The sequence below is a fragment of the Dermacentor albipictus genome, chromosome 2, assembly GCF_038994185.2.
Source record: "Dermacentor albipictus isolate Rhodes 1998 colony chromosome 2, USDA_Dalb.pri_finalv2, whole genome shotgun sequence".
NCBI classification, from domain to species: Eukaryota; Metazoa; Arthropoda; class Arachnida; order Ixodida; family Ixodidae; genus Dermacentor; species Dermacentor albipictus.
In genome coordinates, this window is record NC_091822.1 from 143670664 (window position 1) to 143693935 (window position 23272).

General features: G+C 47.4%; 1 protein-coding gene across 4 annotated transcripts in view; it reads right to left on the minus strand.

Moving 5' to 3' along the window:
- Nucleotides 1-206: 206 nt before the first annotated feature.
- The window catches only part of LOC135904640 (uncharacterized), a 66266-nt gene continuing 43200 nt past the window's right edge, over nucleotides 207-23272 (minus strand). For 3 of the 4 annotated variants that reach the window (XM_065435506.1, XM_065435504.1, XM_065435505.2), the window contains exons 2-6: nucleotides 19890-20060; nucleotides 10979-11073; nucleotides 6515-6609; nucleotides 2188-2291; nucleotides 207-946 (exon numbers count right to left, since the gene is read on the minus strand). In XM_065435506.1, the coding sequence (XP_065291578.1) occupies nucleotides 600-946; nucleotides 2188-2291; nucleotides 6515-6546 (483 nt within the window). In that variant the 5' untranslated portion in view covers nucleotides 6547-6609; nucleotides 10979-11073; nucleotides 19890-20060 and the 3' untranslated portion in view covers nucleotides 207-599. Of the gene's footprint in view, nucleotides 947-2187; nucleotides 2292-6514; nucleotides 6610-10978; nucleotides 11074-11874; nucleotides 16168-19889; nucleotides 20061-23272 lie in introns of those variants that run through there. The other variant, XR_010565176.1, reaches the window with a different exon arrangement.

The following is a 23272-nucleotide window of genomic DNA, read 5'->3' on the forward strand; positions in this document are numbered from 1 at the left end:
CGTTCTCTGCGTTTTCGGCGTTTCGTTCAATTCAGCTATCCGCACAATCAAAAGGGAAAATTCAAAAAACGAAAGTGATCTTCAGTGTCAAATGTGCATGAATTAACAGGGCAGCTCACCCACCTTTTTGCAAACTGCGACACGAAATAAAGTTTTATGACCCGAAGATATAGCGTTATTTAGGACAAAAGACTAGTATCAAGCGATGAAATTGTACAAACATTTTATATTCAGAACTGCAGCGAGAGCCAGGGCCTGTACAGCACAAGCCAGTGCGCCCCAGCGTCATGGCAGTGGAATCAGCGTCTCTTCCAGCGTGACTCAACTCTTATCCAGCGTTCTCAATGACGTTCCAACTTGTCCCAGCGAGCGCCAGGGTACGCATTGCGATGCAGTTTCAAAAAACGCGCTGGTTTCACACTGGAAGGCACTGGAAGGCGCTGGTTTTTGCTATAGGGAAACATCTTGCCTGCAGGCAGAAATGATACCACTTGAGAAAAGAGGGCGATGGAACGCAGCTTTCTTCAAATGAGGGGCCAGTCCACGTCACGCTGTCACGTGTCTGTCCATATGCAAGACACCAAATCCCCTCGTCCTTGTTACAGAACTGATTTCATTAATTTTATTTCCAAGCGGAGGCAGCCATGAAGAGTCATACTATGGATAAATGACTCCGTGAAGCCAATTGCGGTCTCTTCGCCTGCATCGGGAGCAGCAGCCCTGGAGGACCAGCAGTTTGTGCCCGCTGGACGTCGAATAATGATCTGATATTCGTAAATGTCCGCACTGGCCGTAAGGCTAAAGATGTTCAATGTGCCCTCCGAGTGAAACTGGCCGGTGCGCTGGTAAACCACTCCGAAGACGTGGTCCATATGCAGCAGCAGAAGCACTCGGGTTGTGTGCTCTTTCGTGGTGGGGTCTTGAAGCACCACATCCGCTGTCCCCTCTGCAGGACACAAAAGAGGCCACAGCAAAAACTGGCATCAGGAACCCCATCACGGTCTAGCTAAAACACCAATCGCCGCTTGCTAGCATGTTTGAGAGTGGTAATGTCGCTGCGTGCAAGTGCTTATTCACTTTTTAACGCGATAGTGTCAAGGGCCCCTTGTCACAAAAACTCCGGTGTCGGCTTCAGACGTCGCTTGACAAAGAATCGTTCCGAGCCGCAACCATGCAGTCGCTGAGCATGGAGCACAGGCCTTGCTGAACTAATTGAATTTCTCATAGTAAGATGCGTCATGAAAATCGATATGTACAACCCAAGCCCAAGCTGCCGACATGATAGCTTCGGACTGTAATAAGAAGGTGCCATAAAACGTGATCCTGTAACGCGGGACCCCGCACATAAACTCCTCCTCCAGCGTATCTACCGTCCATAGAGCGACGCGGCATGCTCGATGTCGCCATACCCTGCTCCTCCGCTTACCGCCTCAATTGTACCGCTGCACCCTCCGCCTTCGCCATTCTCCTCGCGTTCTCTTCGTTATCGCCGTCTTTCATCCGTCGCAGCGCTCCCCGTTCGCTCTCTCAATCGTCGCTGCACTCGTTCGCTCGGATACGCTGACGGACAACGCCGACGCCGAGGGACGTCGATACTCAACGCAGAAACGGGCGCCGAAGGGAGACGCTCTCAAACAACTGATTTATTTTACGAGCTACTACATCCTTTGTCGTGTGCGGCACGCAAGTGTGAGACCTTTTTTCATTCTCATTAGGCTGACGTGTCTTCCTTTGTAAGATGGGGAGACGGTATTCAACTACAAATAATGCTGAGGAGGTTCATGCCATGGTGAGGCTGTGTAAAACATGCGCGTTAACGGGTAAGCGTCAGTGTGCTCCTGATGGCCCCTTCACAATTCCGAATAGCTGAACATGAAAGGTCGAAACATTCACTCACGTCCGTTTTGCGCGTTAACATGCTTCCTGAATCCATGTGATATAAATAATTTTTTTTCGACGTTAGCTCTGAAGTCCATCAATGACAACTATATTTTAAAAGGTCCAAATCGATGCATTGCGGTTCCCTAGTCCACCTGGCACCTTAGAGCAGTACTCCTGCACAGCTAGCTCCAGATTGCAAAGGCCAGTTTCCATGCTGATGTTACGGTGACATGCAGCGCAAGTTATCACTCCCAATCGTTACATTGGAATAAAGTTCGTGTTCTCTTTCTTGATGTACTAACTTACCGTGCACTTCCATCACCGATGCGGCGTGCCGCAAGGCCAGATGACTAGGCAGGTCATTGATCGAGTTCACATAACCACAGGTTTGGAATAGGCAGCGGACTTGCCTGCATACAAAAAAAAAAACATTGCACCACTCATTATCTTTGAGGTTGCACCAGGAATCCCGCTTGTCTTACAGCGAAGCTGTTTATAAGTTTAGAAGCTCACGAACACCTTCCATGCCTCCTTCACGATTTTCTGAGAAATACAAATAAACCCTCAAGTTTATATCTTGAGAAAGCAGAAAATATTTTAGCGGTGATAGGCGGCCAACATTTGACTACGTCGGTTATTTGGAATTGATGAAATATTGCTAAACCTTTTTTACCAGCCGCTTTAGAGTCTGTATACGAAACACATTAAGCTTCTATGCCCTTGGGGGGGGGGAGGGGGGGCGGGAAGGGGGTTCGGCGGAGAACTGCAGTAATTTCATAATTAGAAAGAAATTGACGCCACGCCATAATTGACGTTTATGGAACGTTTCAACTGGTGTAGGCTAATTTGTTTGAAAAATATTTATCGAATTTTTGTGATACTTGTTTATTCCCCATTTTGATATGTTCTACGAAGCTGGTAGTCTAGGTTTCCTGTCACCTTTGAGACCTAGGTGAATCTCGCAGCTTTTATTGTATTAAAGTATAGAATCACGTTAGGAATGACGTGCAATCAATGCTTCAGAAGAGTTAACTACTGGGCTAGTTGGTGATCTGGCGCAAAATATTTTCAGTATGCAAAATCAATGCTTCATTTGCGTTCAATAATTATACCCTTTGTAAAGAATATTTATTGATGTGATGCACAATGCCATACAGCCATTATCTGCAAGGATGCAAGGAGTCCTAGAAAAACTGACATTGAGTAGAAAATCAATAATATTGGGCGGTATAGCAAGTTTGATGTATGCCAAGCGTTGACGGTGCGCTAACTGGAAGCATTGCTAATAATAACTTAACCCTCATTTTCCTCCCCTGTCATTAGCGTTGTACGAGGTGTGTAGTGTGTTGCCATCGTTTTCTCGATGAACTCCATAAAACTACGTTCGTAATTGGTGAAAAGGGGACACGTTGTGTGTAATTGCAGGCTACCATTAATGTCCGTCGTTTAATTTCGTCCTTCGCAATAAATAAGGTATTCATATGCTCCCGTGTTTTATGGGTAAACTTCATCAGCAGCGCAAAATTGCTCTCGCTCAATAGCAATAACAAATTCCACCAAGTTTTAATCTAGTGAAAACAGGGGAGAATGCTATGAAGAATCGGCATACGAACCTAAATACGTGCGGTAAATATACTGCCTTTAGAAAAGATTCCAGACAAAGTGCCTGAATCTATCTTACAGCTGAAATCAGCTATCCCTGGCAAAAAATCTCTATTATAATCATATATAGAACTCCTACACAGTGTCTCTATACTTAACTGACAATATATTTAAATATACATTCTTGTAACATTTGTTCATAGACTGTCAAAACACTTCTTTCTTACTTTTGTATGAAGAATACAATAACTACACCGTTCACAGACTTCCTTCTGAGTTTTGTATGAAGGATATTTTCAATACATTGTTTTAAGCATTCCTCCTTACTCTTGTATAAAGAACATTTTCAATACATTGTTAAAAATCTTCATTCTTACTTTTGTATGGAGAACATTGTTTGTACACCGTTACTAGGGTTCCAATTTAATTCTGTATAAAGAATATTTTAACCATTGACATACTTTCTTTTAACTCCTGCCTAAATAACCACTTTATTATTCCGTCAAAAGGATTGTTAGTTTTGTGTAAAGAATGCTTTATTACTATACATGAAAATATTTTTTTTCTGTTGGCGTACTGAGCATGTAGTAAGTCACAGCTTGTATTGTTTGCCGAAAGATATTTAGAGTGGGAAGTGACTTGAGAACTTTCGATGAATTTTTCTTAGGCACAATTATGTCGATATATGACACACTCACGAATCAAGCCCTTTCTTTAAAGCAGCATTCCAATCCAAGTCGATGGACAAATATTGACGGAGTGCTACTAAAATGTTTAAAGGAATATGTTAGTAAACTGCTAGTAAAGATAATCTTTTATGGGTTCTACGTGACTAAGTGAGCCTAGGGTGAAGCCACCGCACTCCGAGAAAATTAGCTCGCGCTACACCAGTGTACCGGTCTGGCCATAGTGGAGTACTATGCAGGCCGCGCACCTGGTGCACAGACTTATCTCAGCTTTAGGGCGGACAATTAGAGGGCGAGTTGCGCTCGAGCTGCACCAGACCCTGGCCGCACGCGTCCGGTCATGCGGAAAACTGCACATTTCGCGCACTGGTGAAGAAATTTCGGTAAACACTGGGCCCGCACATACAGTGTACACTGAAGTGCGTGTACCAGTCTGCAAAATCAGCAATCGCTTGACCACACGCGTGTGGCTTGAGCGTAAATCGGCCCTCACCGCGCACTGCTTCTGCAAGGCCACCGATTTCCTTTCTAACGAGATAATCAGGTCAATGCACTCCGCGATATAAATAGTACGTCTTAATCTGGAACATGCCAGCACGTAGCGTCACAATATCTGTTAAAGCAAGAGAAAGAGAGCCGAAACTCAGAGTAGCATGGTGCTGGAACGTTGCCTCTAAAACACTAAAAGGTTGCAAAATACAGCCCCTGCTGAGTGAGAGCGTGTTGACATGAGAAAGCGCAGAGGGCGAAGACCGAGAAGCGCGCAACTCGTTGCAAGTGTCAGCTTTCTGTGAAGAAGAATGTAATGATCCTTGCTGCATAAAAAAAAAATGCAGCCTGGTTCGCGTCCCTATTCGCTCGCTTTCGTCTCTGCCTGTTACAGACGGCTCCTCCACATTAGAGGAAACTATTAGGACGTTGCATCGAAGCTAAATCAAATTAATTATAAATTTCAGCTGATCTGCTTTACGGGTGATTTTGGCTTGATGTGTGAAACCATATCGATTAGCGATAATTACTCCACTCCTAATATTCAGTGCTTTTGCTTCGTAGCACGGCAATAAGTTCTAAACTTAGGTAAGGTTTTGCGGTGGCCTTACGGCATTCCTAATTGCTGCATTCCACGGTACCAAGAGCCAGGATATCAGTGTTGATGCTTTTGTCATGCTTAGCACACCTCAAAATTTTTAACGTCATAGCCACCATGCAATGAACATCTATTTAACTATAAAAGTACTACTCTAATAGCTTTCAACATTATCTTGCGCTGGTCTCCACGAAGCAAAGTATTGTGTTTGGGAGCGGCAAGTGCTGAAAGATATTTTTTGCTAAATATACTGACCACCTAATTCACCCTATATGATATTATTTTTAAATCTTTATCGCGTTTGGAGGAAAGGTCCGTTTTAGGAACAGTAATACTCACGAAAAATAAAACTACACCACCCCTAACAGCCGAACAACATTAAGCTGGGGGGGGGGGGGAGCAGACTTGCCTCTTCAGGTTCTTTTTCGACCTCGGCCATAAAGCACATTTCTCCATCTAAGTCCCGCAGAAAAGGATGCACACACAAAGGCCCGCGCACTTGTCACCGAGAGGTGATGACTGTCTTGGTGTCATTCAACCTTCACAAGCTAGAGGCGTGTACATGGTTTGACGAAAAGGGGGGCTTTAGTTCGGCAGTGGTCAACGCCAAGCGGGTGGATTCAAAGAATGTCACGTGCTTCTCTCGCGCGACAGCACGAATTTGAGAGTGGTCGGAGTCGATGCAAAGAAGGAGACTATCGCCATCGATATCAGTTCCTTTGCGACGCCGGCGTGGTATGGTCAGAGCGATGTAAATGTTTGGTCGTGTATTGTAGCAGAAATTTAGCTACTTCTGTGGTTTGAGAGTAAGCTGTGTCTTGGCTCCATCAGCGACAGAGGCACATAAGCCACCTATGCTGGTGAAACCCACGGCGTTTTCATCTTTCCGTTACGTGGATGTTTCAGCAACTTCGCTGCCAACTGCGATACAGGAAGCGTACAAACACTACGTTTTCACCAATGTCGCGATGACTTAATGCGTGTTAAATAATGTATAATCATGCACTCCGCCCTTACATTTTCCTACTCAGGCTGTACAGGATGAGAAGTTGTGAAATATTTAGCTTATAATTTCAAGCTTGCCTGTCTTACTTGTTTAAAGCACACATCTGATTGTCAGACAGTAATACACAGCCTACCTGCTACTCACTTCCTTTTTTCTTTCAGGATACAACAGCCAGAATCGCAGAGCAATGAGGTCACAGAAAGGAACATATCTATTATAGGTAAGGTGCAACGTAGTCAAATACTTGCTTACCTGAAGCCACATATGGCTTCATGGGTGGCCATCAGGTCCAGTCTGGATACTGCAGGACAGCCGGCTGCCCAATTCCGACACCGCGTATATGGAAGCTGCATTAAAAAGTAGGCAAGTTTACTAATCGTAAAAGGCACAAAAATAAGGGTGAGCATTCTATAGCTGATAAATGGCACGCGTTCACTGCTATAATAACACGTATCTCATAAATACGCCAAGGAGGGCGAGTGCTAGTCTGTGTTTCAAGGAACATGCGCGCTTCTAGCGGTTGCCAGGCATCCCAAGATCTCGCAGAAACAAGTAAAATAAGATGTGAATGTTCACATTTCTTGTCATTCAGAAGTTCTTAGAAACAATAAAATTTCAATGAACGGTAAGCAACTCTCCCTTCTCTTTAGTTATTTTTATTTCTCTTTTTGTAAATTTCAAATCGGACGAAGTGCGGGCTCGCATCCAATCACCGTTGCCACTCGCTCAACAATATCACAAGTCGGACCGCGCTTCGTCATCTGCTTCGGTTATCGTGCCACTTTTGACGATGGGAATATGAGCAGGATAGGCGTGATCAGGCGTGCAAGGAACGGAAGACGCAGGAAACCAGGTCAACTAATCATTAGACGAGGATAGGTAAATCGGGATGTCACATGTCTTATGCGGCTCTAAAGTGTTCTAGCACCACCATTTTCACTTCTGCGAAGTTTTGCAGGTTTCTGAATGAGACCAGGTAAGCACAAGTATATATCGCTAATTTATGTGCAGGTATTCATTTTGCAAGAGTAAAACCGCTCTGTGAAAGCCTGCGTGGACTCTCATAGGGCCAGTGTCACTTGACTCATTCGTCATGACGACAGCCCGTCTGCTGTCGGTGAAATAGGTGTAACGAAGGGCTTGAATGCGTGTGCGTCGATTTTGTTCACTCTTTGTTGACATGCAACGCCAAAGCAAGTAGTTCAAATGATAAGAGCTATTATAGGTAGCTTCCTTTCATGCAGGTGCATGTATCTAGTTTAATATTCTGCGACTCTACTTTTAATACTGTCATTGAAATGCATGTATTGCATGGAACAAAGTGTCCAAAAACGTTACACGGCCACACAAAAAGGTGTATTACGCGCAAGTAAACCCATGTTCTCCGGCAGGTGCGAGTAGCCAGTGGCTGAGCGATCGGCGGCAGCCATCTTTTATTCTTTTCGGAACGGGGCAGCATGCGGCTATTCAGAAAAAAATTCAGTTTTGGTCGGCATATTAATGAACCGTTAACGCGTACACGTCACTATGAAGCGGTAAGTTATTGCAGCTTTGTGACGTCGCGTGACAAGCAGGTGAAGTTGGTGCAGCTCGAAAACTTTGACCAATAGCCCAGGGCTAATGGGGAAAAGGCGTCGAATCAGAAACAACTATTTTTCTTTTGTTCGGGCAAATCATGCATTATCAGTGTGTACATGTCATATCAGATGGGGAGCTATCGCGGTTTTCGTGACGTCGCGTGACAGATAGAAGTGGGGGTTGTCTAAAAAAGTTTTTGACCAATCGCGGAGGGCTGATTGCAGAATTGGAATAGAAAAGTTCTGAACAGTTTTACGTTAGAGCACCCCAAGTTACGACTCTCCATGCCACTGAAAAAAACAACAACAATTGTTGTGATCCCACGTAGTGTAGCATTCGATGTTATGCTCTCGTTTTGCAGGTAGCTGGCCATGGCATTGACTCTGCGGTGGCGTCTCGACCGGCTCTCTGAGTCTGTCGATGAATTCGAGCAGGGCCGGTATTTTGTAGCGATGCCTTTTCCGATTCTATGCCTTTTCAGGCTTTTTGCGCTTGGCCACTGGTCAGAGCGACGGTCGGCCCACATTATCAACGCGATCAGGCGGCCGTGTGTGGCGGATGATAAGAATAGCATAGAATAAGGCATAAGGCATCGCTACAAAATAGCGGCCCAGGTGCTCATTGCCGAGTTCGGACATGCTGAGAGTTAGGAAGAATGTGGGCTTGCCTAGCTTCTCAGTTACTGCGAGCGTGCCCCCTTTCCTCTGCGCCAAGTTGTATTCCAGTAGTGCACCAGCTTCGAGCTGCTCTAGTAAACCTCTGAGGACAGCAATGTCCGATTTGGCACTTTTCTAGATGAAGTAGTGGTCTTGCAAGAACTTCTTTGTGATTTTTAGGAGCCGCTTTGGCGTGCGCGGGCTGGGAAACTTGCTTTTGAATCGCTGTTCGAAAGGAGGAACCCACGGTATGGTGTTTCGCAGCTGATATATACGCGTATCTCACGCGCACCATCTGGCTCGGCGCAGGTAGTAGGCGAGAAATCAGAGCTGAAAATTGAATGACGGATCTCGAATCATTAGCGGCCAACATCCGTTAACTACCACTGAAAGAAATGACGCAGGCTCTCTTGTAATTGTTAGTTTTTTGTTCGTCGGACTCTTACAATAGCTCATTGAGCCTGCAATATGTATAAATAAATAAATAAATATATAAATAAATAAATAAATAAATAAATTATTGCTCCAGTGTTACCGCTTTCTATGTCACATTTCTTGCTTTGCTATTCAATGAGAAAAACAAAATGCTAATTTCCTTTGCAGATTGCGTTAGTGTATGTCAAATCTCTTGATTTGGGGAAACTTCTAGGGCAGAATCCAGGATTGCTCTTTTTATAGAATTGTCTTGATTCGTGAACATGCCATATCATACACCTTAAGAAAAGTTTACACCCTTTGGAGTGCCCCTTCTGCTACACAACAATAATCGTCATCTGCCTTGATGCGTTACCTTTCTTGAAAATGCCGCGCGCGCTACCTTCCTGTCGAGAATGCTATCATGCTGATAACGCACATGCAGTTCGTTGCTGGAAAGTACCGGCCTCGCAGCGTTAAAGAAAGGAAACGCATCAAGGCAGATGACGATTATCGTTGTGCGGCAGAAGGGGCACTTCAAAGGGTGCAAACTTTTCTTAGAGTGTAAGCGCTTACTGTGGATTTGTTCACCCAGCAAAAGCAAAACTATTTACTTCATACATCCACGAGTGTTCTGACGCCGAGTTTAAAGGCTACAAAATTTGAGAAATATTCTTTTTCAGCACAGATGAAAAAACAATTTTGAACTTCCGCTAATACTGCGTAATGTTCCCTTCTTGCAGATTTTGTTAATTTTTCTCAGAAGAATAGCTGTGACATTCTGTGGTAATATGTTACAATCGATGGTATTTAACCGCCAACTCTCCTGCTGAGTATCCTTAGAGCCACAGACTAAGTTTCCTTTGAAAGCTAACCACGAGGTGAATTTCTGTGGCAAAATCCACAAGAACCGCGTGTGACGGATAGGGTGGTTCCGCATTTTATTTTTTCGTGTAGGCAACATTTTTTCCCGCAATAGTTAGATTGCATTGTCATCGGTGATCTGGCAGAAAACTGACATCTTTTTTTAATCAGAAATATGAACGGTCGCCGTATGCGCTCGGCCAAATTTATCTGAACGCGGCCTTCCCACGCGTTCACCGCCTTCGAGATCGGCGGAGGAAATGGCGCGCCCTGCGTTGCGTATCGCTCTATGCAATAGCGTGACGACCGTTCGCGAATAACACCACATACAGCAGCGCGTATTACTGTCGTGTATTGCATGCACTACGAGGTGTAGGCACGGAATAGCCGCGTACAACGACGACGATAGCTCTTAAGAAAAGGAACACAACACGGACACGAGCGCAGTTACACGGTACAAAACAGCGTAGCGTTCGCTTATTTCATACAATCGCCTTGATAAACGCGTGTTTTGTTACGCATCCTATCTATATGTCCCTGCGTTCTGGCAGAAGAAAAGCCCGAAAGCTGGGGTTTGTTGATCAGCCAATTCTACGAGCACTTAGAATATGTATATATTACGTGTCGCACAGTAACTACAATAATAGCCGCAATCAATCTCTGGAGGTGTGTGTGTGTGCTGAAGTACCCTTTCTTTTGCCTGCATAGACACATCACGTGGTCTGCGAGCTTAGGAAGCCACTTTGCGTTTGCGTTGTGTGATAGTTGTGCCACGTGTATAGCCGAATTGGAATAGACATACAGATGGAACAATCTGAATGGATACTTTTATTCGCTGAGAACTCCTGCTGGCACTGAAATAGCTCCCAAAGAAAACTGCTATGTCTACGGCTCTAAGAATGTTCAGCGAGATAGTTCGCAGTTAAATAGCATCGACTGTAATGCAATCCCTCAAAGTATCACTGCTATTAGAAACAATCATGTTTATTGGAGAGATAGAAGCAATTTTGACATTTGCAGATGTATAACCAGACCCTAAAGTTGCAAGTCGCTTTCCACTGTGCTCCGTAGCAAGCAATTGTTAAATTCTGAAAAGGAGGCCACAGGTAGAGCATACACACACACACACACACACACACACACTGAAATTGTGTGAGCGAAATTGGCGCCGCTAACATGACGGCGTCTTCAAAAACTTGCTTACCGAAATGTACAGAACTTTTCACGAGCGGCCATGCAATGCAGGCTCAAAATTTCTGAACATCCGGACTGCCACTTCTTGCACTTTGTGTAGGGGATCTGCATAAAAAAGAGGGCAAGGTAATTATTCCTACAAGGCACGAAAATAGGAGTGAGCATTTTGGCGTTTGTAAATAGCCCGTGTTCACTACTATAAATTAAAGGGCCCCTAAACCACATTTCTTGAAGCCTAAAGTGTAACTTTGAGTGAGTATGGTACCTACCCAGAATATATTACTGAAATAGTTACGTTCGCCCTCAGTTATCTCTTGCGTAGGGATATAGAGCAACGCCGGTAGCGATAGAGTGACCGAACTGCGCCTACATAGTACATCAAGTGGGACGTACGGCAAATCGATGTATTTACGCAATGCAGAAGAGGCAGTTGTGTGTGGCTACGCACAACTGAAAGTTCACAGCAGGACTGCAGTTCGGGCTCCTGTGCTCCAGCCTGGCCGTGCTGTGTGGTGCGGACCTGCTTTGCCTCACGGGGACAGTAGGCAAAAATCAGATTACGCATTGCGTAGTGCTCAACGCGAAGCTCAATACGAAGAACGCTTAGCCACGAGCGCTCGGAAGTGAGCGAGCACTGGCGCGTTTTTTGAATACGTGCTAACCGTCATTTATCGCTAGACGCGGTAGGCAAAGCGGGCATGTGGTGTTGGTTAAGTTTCGCGTTATTGACGGCAAGTTGTGCTTTGCAGACTAATTGAAGTTAGCGAGAGCTGACGCCTACGGCACCCGGATAAGCAGTGGGGTCAAATTTTTTTTTTAATACGAGGGTTAATGCCTCAGGGCATACAGGGGTATGGGATGGTTTTGAATAAGGGTGATAAAATGAATGAAAAAAGATTCGCTGACCTAATGAAGTCCAAGAGGGATCGATAATGCGGTCCCTGTGTCCAAGCAGTGTAATCGCTCGGATTATGCAACGAGAGTGCCGCTGCTGCGAGGTGACGGAGCCTCGTCGGTTTCAGTGCAGGGCACACCCACAGCAGGTGGTGGATGTCGGCTTCAGCATTTCGCGACTTGCAGAGTGGACACTCAGAACGAGGATATAACGGGCGAAAGTGCGGCCACTTCCTAGTCACGGCAGGAGTGAGGACAACCCCGACCCGGATCCTCCGAACGCAACCTCCTCTGCACGGGTAAGACCACGGGGGAGGTTTATCGCAGCACACGGAGGTGTGAGAGTACGTTTGCGGCGCCGGAGGTGCTCCTTTCTTGTGAAAAGGAGGGTGGCATCATCTAGGTGAAAGAGTTGAGGCAGTGACCATGGAGAGGCCGCTGGAAGGATCGCAGAATCCGCACGGCCTTGGAAGCTTATAAGGTCGCGTGGGATCCACTCGACAGATATTGGCTGCGGGATGCGTGCCGCCAGAAAATGGATCTGTTCGCATATGTCAGGGCTGCGACTGACGCGTCGCAGAAGCTGCGTCGCCTGGAGGGCATCCGTGCGGATGACGATGCGGCCGTGGGGACCATGGGAAAGGCGGCCACAGAGCACAACGCTTCTCGGACAGCAAGGAGCTCAGCACAAAAGGAGGATGGAGGTTCTTGGATTTGAAACCGGGTCGTCTTATTAAGGGCAGGTGCGCGTGGGCAATAAATTGCAGTGGTTCTTTCACAGTCCTGAATGCTTGCATCAACGTAAAAGACAATGGAGCCAAGCGGCAGGTGGGCATCGTGAGCTATAATTCGGTCACGAAGCGACGCGGCCGCGTGAGTTGATGTCGGGCGATGTATATCAGTTGGCTTGTTATCACTCAGCTGTACAAAACTCCAGGGAGGAAAAACTGGCGATGGTGGTGGTAGAAGCGAGTTCGAGAAAGCGTAAGCCCTGAGAGCACACGTTGCGTGTGAAAGGCTGGCCTTGAAGCCTGCGTGCATCACGCCGCTGCTGCACCAGCTCATCCAGTGTGTTGAGCTGTGAATTTTCTTCGAGAGCCACGACCGGGGTGGAAGAAAAGACTTGGCAGGCGGAATGGGGTGACGCTGGGTCTTCGAACGTTGACACGGCAAACAGCAGCGAACCCAATCGCGAACTTGCGCGTTTAACCGAGGCCGAACGAAACGACTGGAAAGAAGCTTCTGTGTCGCGCGTATGCCAGGGTGTGACAGGTTGTGCACGGTTTCGAATAGACGTCTGCGAAGGGATGCCGGAATATATGGTCTAGCTAGGTGTGTCGTTAGAAGTGTCGCAGACGACGGACGTACCATCTGGAGTCACAACGACGTCTTCCAATTTCAGGGACGTTGACGAATTCCGGAGTGTACGAAGTTCAGTGTCATCACGCTGTTGACTGGCGAGTAAGTCGGCGTCGATGATGAAGGGTTCCGATGTAAACGTGGAAGCGACATTGACACGACTCAGAACGTCGGCTGGAACGTTGTCGGTGCCCTTGATGTGGCGGAACGTTGTTGTAAACTCGCAGATGTAGGAAAGGTGTGGAATCTCGCGGGGCGAGTAACAGGATGCCGAGCGATTCGTTGCGTGCACAAGGGGCTTGTGGTCAGTCAAGACAGTGAATGCACGGCCTTTGAGGAAATGGCGAAAATGCTTGATAGCCAGGTAAACAGCGAGTAATTCACCGCCGAACACGCTGTAGCGGGACTGCGCAGGCTTCAGTTTCTTGGAGAAAAAAAGCGAGTGGATGCCATGCATTGTCGATGAATTGCTGCAGAACGGCACCAACGGCGCTGTTTGAAGCGTCGGTCATGATGGCAGTGGGTGCGTCTGGCTTTTGGTGTCTAAGCAGCGTGGCGTCGGCGAGGGCAGACTTGATTCTTGTGAAAGCGTCAATGGCCTCTTCAGTCCACTGAAGCACTTGTTTGCGTTTGTTTACCAGGAGAGCGTCTAGCGGAGCCATAAGTCATGCGCAGTCGGGAATGAATCGGCGGTAGAAATTGACATATCCGTGAAATCGGCGAAGCTTGGTGAGTGTGGTCGGTCGGGGAAGATTTTCGATGGCACGAACCTTGGACGGCAGAGGTCGAATGCCATTAGCGTCGAGGATATGACCGAGGAACTCGAGTTCGGTTTGACCGAATTCACTCTTGGCGGCGTTGATGAGTATTACTTTACTGGCAAGGCGTGAAAACAACAACTGCGAGTGGTGAAGATGTTCTTCTGCCGAAGAGCTTGCAAAGAGAAGGCGTCAATGTATGCAAAAACGAAAGGCAACCCTCGGGTGACGGAATCGATGAAACGCTGAAAGGATTGGCCCGCGTTCCGCAAACCGAAAAGCATGCAGAAAAATTAGAAAAGACCGAAGGGTGTGGTGATGGCGGTCTTGGGAATGCCTTCTTCAGCGACCGGTAGTTGATGGTTGGCGCGAACGAGATCGATCTTAGAAAAGATCGTCGCACCGTGAAACGCTACCGTGAAGTCCTGAATGTTCGGTAGAAGGTAGCGATCAGGAACTGTGACGTTGTTCAGTGCCCGGTAATCGCCGCATGGGCGCCAGTCGCCCGTCTTCTTAGGCACCATGTGAAGTGGTGATGCCCAGTTACTGAAGGAAGGGCGGATGATGCCAAGTTGCAGCATGTGTTCGAACTCCGCGCGAGCCGTCTTGAGTTTCTCCAGGGACAATCGCCGGGGTCGGAAACAGACCGGTGGGCCGGAGGTGACTATGTGATGGCACACGTCATGTTGCACCGGTTGCGTCCAGTCCGACAGGCGCGTCAAAGTGGGAAACTCGCGTAGGAGCGCGGCGAACGGTTCGTCCAACATGGCAGAAATAGGTGCAATGGGCGATGTGCCTGATGATGGGACTCCGGGAACGGATAGCTGGGTCATGGAGTCGATGAGACGGTGTCGTTGGATGTCCACAAGAAGTCCGTAGTTATGCAGGAAGTCTGCTCCAATGACTGCACAACGGACGTCTGCAACCAGGAGAATCCAGCGGAACGCTCGCCGAAGGCCAAGGTTTAGCATTACGGAGCGTGACGAGAAAACTGGAATCCTGGTGCCGTTGACGGCTTGCAAAAACGACACAGGTGTCGCTTTTCGGTCGGAGTGTTGGGCGGGGAGAATGCTGATGTCAGCACCTGTGTCGACTAAGAATCGTTGTCCCGTAACTCTGTTCGTCACGTAGAAAAGGCGACTTCTGTGTTGGGCCGGACCACTCGTCGCCGTTAGAGGTCGGCCGGCCTGTTTCCCTGCCAAGCGCAGGGACGCCGACAGCGACGAGCGTCGTTTCCAAAACGGTGGTGGTAGCACCAAACGCCAGGCGTTGTAGTTGAGGTTTCATTGCGGTTGACCGTGCGTCTTGATCTGCTGGAACTACGGCTGCGTGGGCGACGAGATGTGCGGCGATGTTCCGCTCCACAGATGATGCGTTCCAGGCGCTCACTCGAGTTGAAAGGAGATTGCACTGCGGAAGAGCAGGGAAGAGGTTGCAGTGCGGTTGTATTGTCAGCCGGAGACGGTGCCGTGGCTGCGATGGTTGGAGTGGCTACTTCCATGACTTAGTCGGCCAAAGCGGCAAGTCCGGTAAGGTCCATGGTATAGGCTGTCGCCAGGACCGTCCGCACATTAGCCGGGAGTCGTTGCAAAAACAATTCGCGCAACAGCGTGTTGTCGATGGATCTCGCGTTGTTTCCGAGCAGCTGGCTCATTCGGCGAAGAAGTTGACTAGGGCGTCGGTCACCGAGTTCTTCAGCGGACAGAAGCTGCTCGATGCGGGAACGCTGTGAAGCTGCTGTGCGCTGTAGCAGTGCTCCCTTGAGATCGTCATAGGCGGCGGCAGACAATGGGGAGTTCAACAAATCTGCTACCTCGTCAATGGCGGTGGGCGAAAGCGCTGCGACGGCGTAATGGAACTTCCGAGGCTTGAGAGCGGATACCAGCGACTTGAAATTGCGCTTCGGCCTGTAGAAACCACGCTGCAGTACTGTGGGAGACGGACAGCGATGGCGGAACAGGAGGGCTCAGCGCGTTCCTCGGAAGGGTTCTGGCCTTGAGCTCTCGTAGCGTCGGCCTGGCCCAGGTCGTCTCTTCCACAGGAGCGTATGGCAGTATCATGTCCGGAGTCACCAAACAGTGGCGTCGAGCAACCACGTAGACCGGTAAAGTCTCGGGCTCTCACAGGAGAGGAAAAACCGACACCCGATCGCTTAGAGTAGCATTCATTTAATAATCTCCTTCGGAACGCTAGCCCGTGCCGGAGCGTGCCCGCCGCTCGTGCCTCGTGTAGACGCGAGCGTCTGCGTCATCTCTCGTGCGACGCCAATGCTGCTGCCGCTACAGAGGCACCCCTCTCTAGCGGCAGCAGCATCAGCGTCGCACGACAGATGACGTAGACGCTCGCGTCTACAAATTGTATAGGCGACTGAATATAGACAGAAATTCATCGTACGCTTGGCTAGCACCTTTACTGTTATAAGGAGAAGACCAGTCTGTGCGCAAAGCACGCGTGCGAAACTGTTCCATATTTTGCGTGACAGGCATCTGTAGTTGAACGTGGTACCAGGTAAAGTTCTTTCGTGAATATAAAATGAGCACATTATGAATATTGGACAATGATCGCTGATATCATAGCTGAGAGTCCCGACTGTGTAAATGTCTGCAGCAGCGTTAACAATGAAATTGTCGAGGCCTGATTGGCAAGATGGTGACGAGCGAGTAGGTGTCGTAATAACGCTGCAGAAACCGGAAGAATTGATTACCTTAGTTACTGCACGAGTTGGAGCGCTTTCATCAAGCACGGTAATGTTGAAGTCACCACCAAGAAGCACTGTGTAATTGTGAAAAGTAGCATGCTCTAATAGCTTTTAAGTAAATTCTAAGAAATTGGATATATTACCAGTAGGTGGTCGGTACACCACAATAAACAGGTTATTGTCAGATTTAACGCTTAGCACTTCGTAATGCGGCGTGACGCAGGAGAATTCCTCAAGCACATCACACTGTATGCCGTGCTTGACATGCAATGCTACACCGCCCCCCCCCCCCAACCCCCGTTTATTGGTACGATTGATAAAGAAAAGTGTGTAAACATCTATGATCAGCATTTCACTGTGTTCCTGATACCACGTTTCAGAGAACATAATAATGTCAAATGGAAAAGTAAACTCGGCTAGAAACACAGTTATTATGCCGTGCTTGTAGGCAAGTGAACGTGAATTCACGGGAAGCGCGGAAATGTTTTTTGCGTGTGCGGGCAGAGCAATTTCGCTTGGTAAGCTATACACACGATACATCGTGCAGCCAAAAGAGAGCGAAGTTGAACTTCTTTAGACGCTGCAATTTATAATAATAATAATATTTGGGGTTTTACGTGCCAAAACCACTTTCTGATTATGAGGCACGCCGTAGTGGAGGACTCCGGAAATTTTGACCACCTGGGGTTCTTTAACGTGCACCTAAATCTAAGGACACGCGTGTTTTCGCATTTCGCCCCCATCGAAATGCGGCCGCCGTGGCCGGGATTCGATCCCGCGACCTCGTGCTCAGCAGCCCAACACCATAGCCACTGAGCAACCACGGCGGGTGCTGCAATTTATGCGATCTTTTGAAGGTCAGTCTCTCAGGCAGTGTGGACAACGCTACAGGCTTCAGTCTTGTGTGCAAGTATACTTTCCCATTTTGCGCCCAGACAAAGCGCCACTGACATTCGCGCTTTCTTGCTGATGCCAGCGAAAGAAGACGTTTCAAGGTGGGACAGAGGTGCTCATTAATAAATACTCGGGTATGATCAGGAATTTCAACATGATTGTTTCGCAACCTAGGGCCCTATAACGTAAAACTATTCCAATACGTTTCTATTCCAAACTCCTGACGTCAAATTTGCGTAACCGCCAACGCAAGCACCGGGCGGTCACCCGCAGGGTTGTCTGAACAGACAAATCAAACGCTCTCCTCGTTCATAGGAGGTCACTTTTGTTTGCTTGAAAAACGAATAACATTGCCTAGATTGAGTGGCTTGTCGTATCTAATTGGCTGACAAGAGGCGAGGAGAACGCTCAAGTGGAGAGAGATTCGATGGGGCCGAGCCACTGCACTGAAAATCGATAACCGGACGAGGAGGGTGGTGCCGGCGTCTACGATTGGTCGGCTTTCCCTTACTTAGCTTGCGGTGGCTGGTCGAAAATCGCGGCGGCATGCAACGGAAGCTCCAGAATGATGCTAAAACGGACCCTCAGCAAAGAAGGGTTGGCAGAATTAGGGGGTAAACGTGCCGAAAGTGCTCGAAAACGTTACACGGCCACGCAAGAAGCTTTATTATACGCAAATACACACATGCTCTCCGGCAGCTGCGAGTAGCTAGCGTCTGAGCGATCGGCGGCAGCCACCTTCTATTCCTTTCGGAACGGGGCAGCCTGCGGCTATTCCGAAGTATATTCAGTTTTGTTCGGCATATTAATGCATCTTTATCGCGCACACGTCACTCTGACGCGGTGAGTTTTTGCGGTTTTGTGACGTCGCGTGACAGGCAGGTGAAGTGGGTGCAGCCCGAAAACTTTTTACCAATAGGCGAGGGCTAATGGCGAAAAGTGGTCGAATCAGAAATAAGAGTTTTTCTTTTTTCTGTCAAAGCATGCATAATCAGTGTGTACACATCATATCAAATGGGGAGGTATCGCGATTTTCGTGACGTCGCGTGACAGACAGGTGAGGTGGGGGTGGTCGAAAAAAGTTTTTGACCAATCGTGGAGGGCCGATACCAGAATTGGAACAGAAAAGTTTGGAATAGTTTTACGTTATAGCGCCCCTAGCCTTCCGCGCTTCTTCAAGAACACTGTCCCTCTTCCGTTTGCTCTTAAACTGGACAACTATATTAGATTTTCCAGCTTTTCAGGTGGACACACGGTGACAAACTTCAATGTCACAAGGAGATATGGGCTCAGCTAGCACATCAATTTTCTCAACAAGTTCAGTAACGCGTTCATTGTCCTGTTGCACCTGTCCCTTAATTTCTACATTGGACCCGCGCGAGTGTTGCTCCGATTGAACAACCCTCTTCTGAAGTTGTTGAATAACGTTTTCATTTTGCTTGCTCCTAACACGAAACCTTTCGTTCGCCTTTCTCAAGGCTTCCCTTTCTTCTGTGGCTTCTCTAAGCCTCTTTTTCATGTCCTCAAGTTCATCGCTCATAAATTTAACACTGTCCATGATAGACTTCATTTCGGCGCTTTTATTCTACTTCCTTCCTCTGCTTCTGTTCGCTTTCCAACACGCTCGGCTTCTCCTGCTATCTATCCTGTTATCTAGCCGTGACCCTAGCACGCACATGCCACAGATAAAAGCTGGACCGTTCGCTTCGCGTACTGACTCGAATCGCGTTTCTTCCAACGCGTAAGATTGCTTGCCTTCAGAACAACGCACGCGGGGGTTCCGCCTAGTACCAACCATTACCTCGCACTAAAAAGGCGCAGTACAATGTAACCCTTGATGTGGTAAAAATTGGAATTAGTCGTCAGCTACTTATATCTAAGCAAATTTTATTGAAAATGAAAAGTATAGGAAAAAATAAGTTATAAAGATTGCTCGGCTAACCTAACACTCAAAAAAGAACAAACGGGCGAAATATCAAATAAGAAGCTTGTCGCTTTCGCATGTTGCTCTGCCTGCGCTAAGAAGGCTCCTCCACTCGGCAAGACAGTTCCCTTCCGAGTCACTCGAGAGAGTGGCGCTGAGGTCCATATATAAACCAACTTGTTTCAGCAACATACCCAAGCTTCCACGCTAAGTTGTTTAATCCAGGGAGCTTAAATGATGATGGCTAACAGCGCCACCTCTGGGCCGTCAAGTGCACTCGCCGGACTATGTTGCTGTGGGGCGCCCTGAATGGCACGGCCGGAGAAAACCCTGCCAGCGAGCGCCATCTTGGAGGTCGTTAACCCGAACTATATTACACTGTAATCTCACTCGCCTGTAATGGACGACACGCTAAGGCACCCAGGAGAGCCCTGCCAGCCGGCGACCGCCCGTAGATGGAACTCAGCGCTAGCATCCGGTTGCGTCATCCTTATCCATGGCGGCCCTTTGACCGGAAACTGGCTGGTGGTCGCGTTGCGGTGTCGCTCGACGTGGTCAACCAGGTCTGGAGCGAAAGATCAATTTTTAGGAGCAGGGCGATGTCGGCCCCTGGGCGCCGTCGCCTCGAACGGGGTTGGAATACGCGTGCCACGGGCCACGCGCGAAACTCGCGTGCCACGCTTCTGCTGCTGATGACGATGCCGAGCATTCGAAACACCAATGGGAATGACCGGTGGGCGAGTTGGTATCCGGCATCATTTACGCAGTAGCGCAGAAACACACGGACGACGAAAGAAAGAAAGCGCCGTGTCCCGTGCTTTTTTTTTTCGCCGTCCATGCGCTTCTGCGCTACTGTGTAAATAGTCGAAACATCGCCCACATAACCCACCACGGATTGCCTGCCGTTGTGGTGTAGAGGTTTTGCCGTGGCGCTGCTAAGTACGAGAGTGAGGCCGAAATGGTGGACGTGGGAGCCGCATTTCGACAGGGGCGATATGCAAAAAGCCCGTGTAGCGTGCACCGTGTTTACGTTAAAGAACACCAGGGAGTCAAACTTAATCCCGAGTCATCCGCTCCACAGCGCTCTTCATAATCACGCCGTCGTTTTGGCCACGATTTTCTTAAAGCCCACAACGGGGCATCATCCACGGAGCGGGTGCATGACAGAACAAGATGAAATGGGAATGTTATTCCGGTGCAATGCACGTGGTGGAATTTATGCGAGGCAAGACTTTAGTAAAGCGGTGGAGTGATTGCTATAAAATTAAATGCAACGCATATGGCATGTTTAGTACCGCATAGAGCCCCATCGAGTACAATACAATCTACAACACAAGACAGCATTTATTGTTTAAATATATAAAATTAAGTTATGAGATTTTACGTGCCAAAGCAAGATGTGATTACGAGGCATGCCGTAGTGTGGGACGCCAGGAATTTCGGCACCCTGGTGTTCTTTAACATGCACCTAAATATAAGTACACGGGTGGTTTCTCACTCCGCCCCCCCTCAGAATGCGGCCGCCGCATGCCAGAATTCGATCCCGCGACCTCGTGCTTTGCAGCCCAACACCATAGCCACTAAGCAGCCATGGTTTTTTTTTCTTATTTACCTTAATTACAACACCATGCAAACGTGTACAAAGCAGGTCACTTGGTGCAGAAAAATAATATTACATCACTTGGTGAGACCGTACTGATTTAAAAGGCCCTCAAAGAGTATATCAAAGACACCAAGCTGCCAAGTTCCTGAAACCACTCTGGTGGTTCAATCATGCGCTTGAGGGCATCACGCGTGTACGTAAGACTTAGGTGTTCCCTCGCAGACCTTTCATCTACGCGGGCATTCCTGACATCCATACCCGTTTTTCACACGCTGCTCATACACAAAAGCATTATCAAGTCAGCCGGCTCTCCCCCAGTGTCTGCGCATGGTAAGAACCGAATACCAAAATGACTTATTGACAGTTCTTTCTTCAGAGTTCGCTTTAGAACATTCCAGAAGGAAACAGAGTCATGGCAGTCCAAGAAGATGTGTTCAATAGCTTCAGGTTTCGTACATATGACGCAATCAACAGGCCATGGAACAAAGAAGTCCTTGCTTTGTAGCCATGACTTCACCAGGAGAGTGCCAGAATGCAATTGAAAGAAGTAGGTTTTCACTGAAGATCTAACCCGCATTTTTAACGCGTTTCAGCTCATTGCGTTCAGCTCCTAAGTTATACATCATGCGGTATACAGGATGCGGCAAGAAAACATCAACCAGATCACCACAGAGTTTCTTACGCGCCACGGAATAAAAAAATTCATTCGAAAAATGCGCTTTCAGTAAAGAAAAGGACATAACAACTTCCCTAAGAAAACCAATTGGTGTTGGAGTTTGTTCACTTATTGATGAAACAACCCACTTCGGCAAAGAATAATTTAGTCTCTCTCGAATAACAGTACGCAGAATTATATCACTTTGGTCCCTTAAGAAACAGAACTTACTAACAATCTGTTTCAAAAACAAATGTATTAGCCCTAGTGCCCCCTTCTTCACCGAATGAAACAACTTACGCCGGCTAGTTCTATCCCAAGAGGATCTCCATATATATTGCTACGGAACAGCCGTCACAGTGTGGCTGCACTGAGGAGGATGAAGACGACGTGGGCCCACTTGAGATAGCGTCGCCATTTTGGCCTTCATTTAGCTTTCCTGTAAATAAATTGTGTATGGCATTGGGCTTCAGCTACTCGTAACAATATGCCGCAAACGCTGTATGAAATTTCCCCAAAGAAATTCTTGCCAGGCATAACACTTGTGGTACATAATACACTTTTGTAGCTAAAAACAAATTGCAATCACTAACTCTTGAAAACATCAAAAAATTGTGCCCACACCACCTTTTTTTGTCTGATCTTTCACCCTTTTTACTTCTTAGATCCAATCCACTGGACTGTCACGACAATGTTGCAGTGACACCCCAAGATATTTTCTAGGAGTAACGCTCCAGTTCATGTTGCAAAAACACTCGGGTGCCTGTGGCGAGCTGCCGTGCCATAAACCTAAGCACTTAGTCCAGCTGACAATACTTCCAGTTGCGCCGTGAAATGAAACAACCTCTTTCATCGTTTTATCCATGTTGTCTGTATCACGGCAAAAAATAGCACGTCATCTGCATAAGCCAAAGCTCTAGACTCAATTCCTGCGTACATAAACCCACGATAAGATTGGCTTTTCATTGTTTTCAAACAAAAAGGCTTTAAATACAAGGCAAATAAAAGAGGCGACAAAGAGCATCCTTGTTTTACTCATGATTCCACTTTTATACTGGCGCCTAATTTCCTTATTAATTAGTAATTTTGCAGTGCAATCTTTCTACACCATCCTTACTCCATATGTTATCATTGCACCGTTTTTAACATGTTCTGAGAGCAAGAATATGATATTATGGATGACTGTCAAAAGCCTTTGCATTGTGAATTTGTACCATAGCGACTCTGTCCTCCCTTTTATCGCAACATTCCAGTATCGCCCATGCAGTATGTATATTCGAAAATATTCATATGCCTTTGATACCGCATGTCTGATGGGGGCCCACAAGTTCTTTTATACGACTCTGCAATCGTCGCACCAGCACTTTAGCGTAAACCTTATAGTCCGTATTTGTCAAGCTTATTGGTCTTTAGGCTTCAATCGCCAAAAGCCTTGTACGATCTTTCGCTTTAGGAATTAAAATAACGTGCGATGTCCGAAAACAAGGAGGCGCTTCCCTGTTATCGTACATCTCCCTTA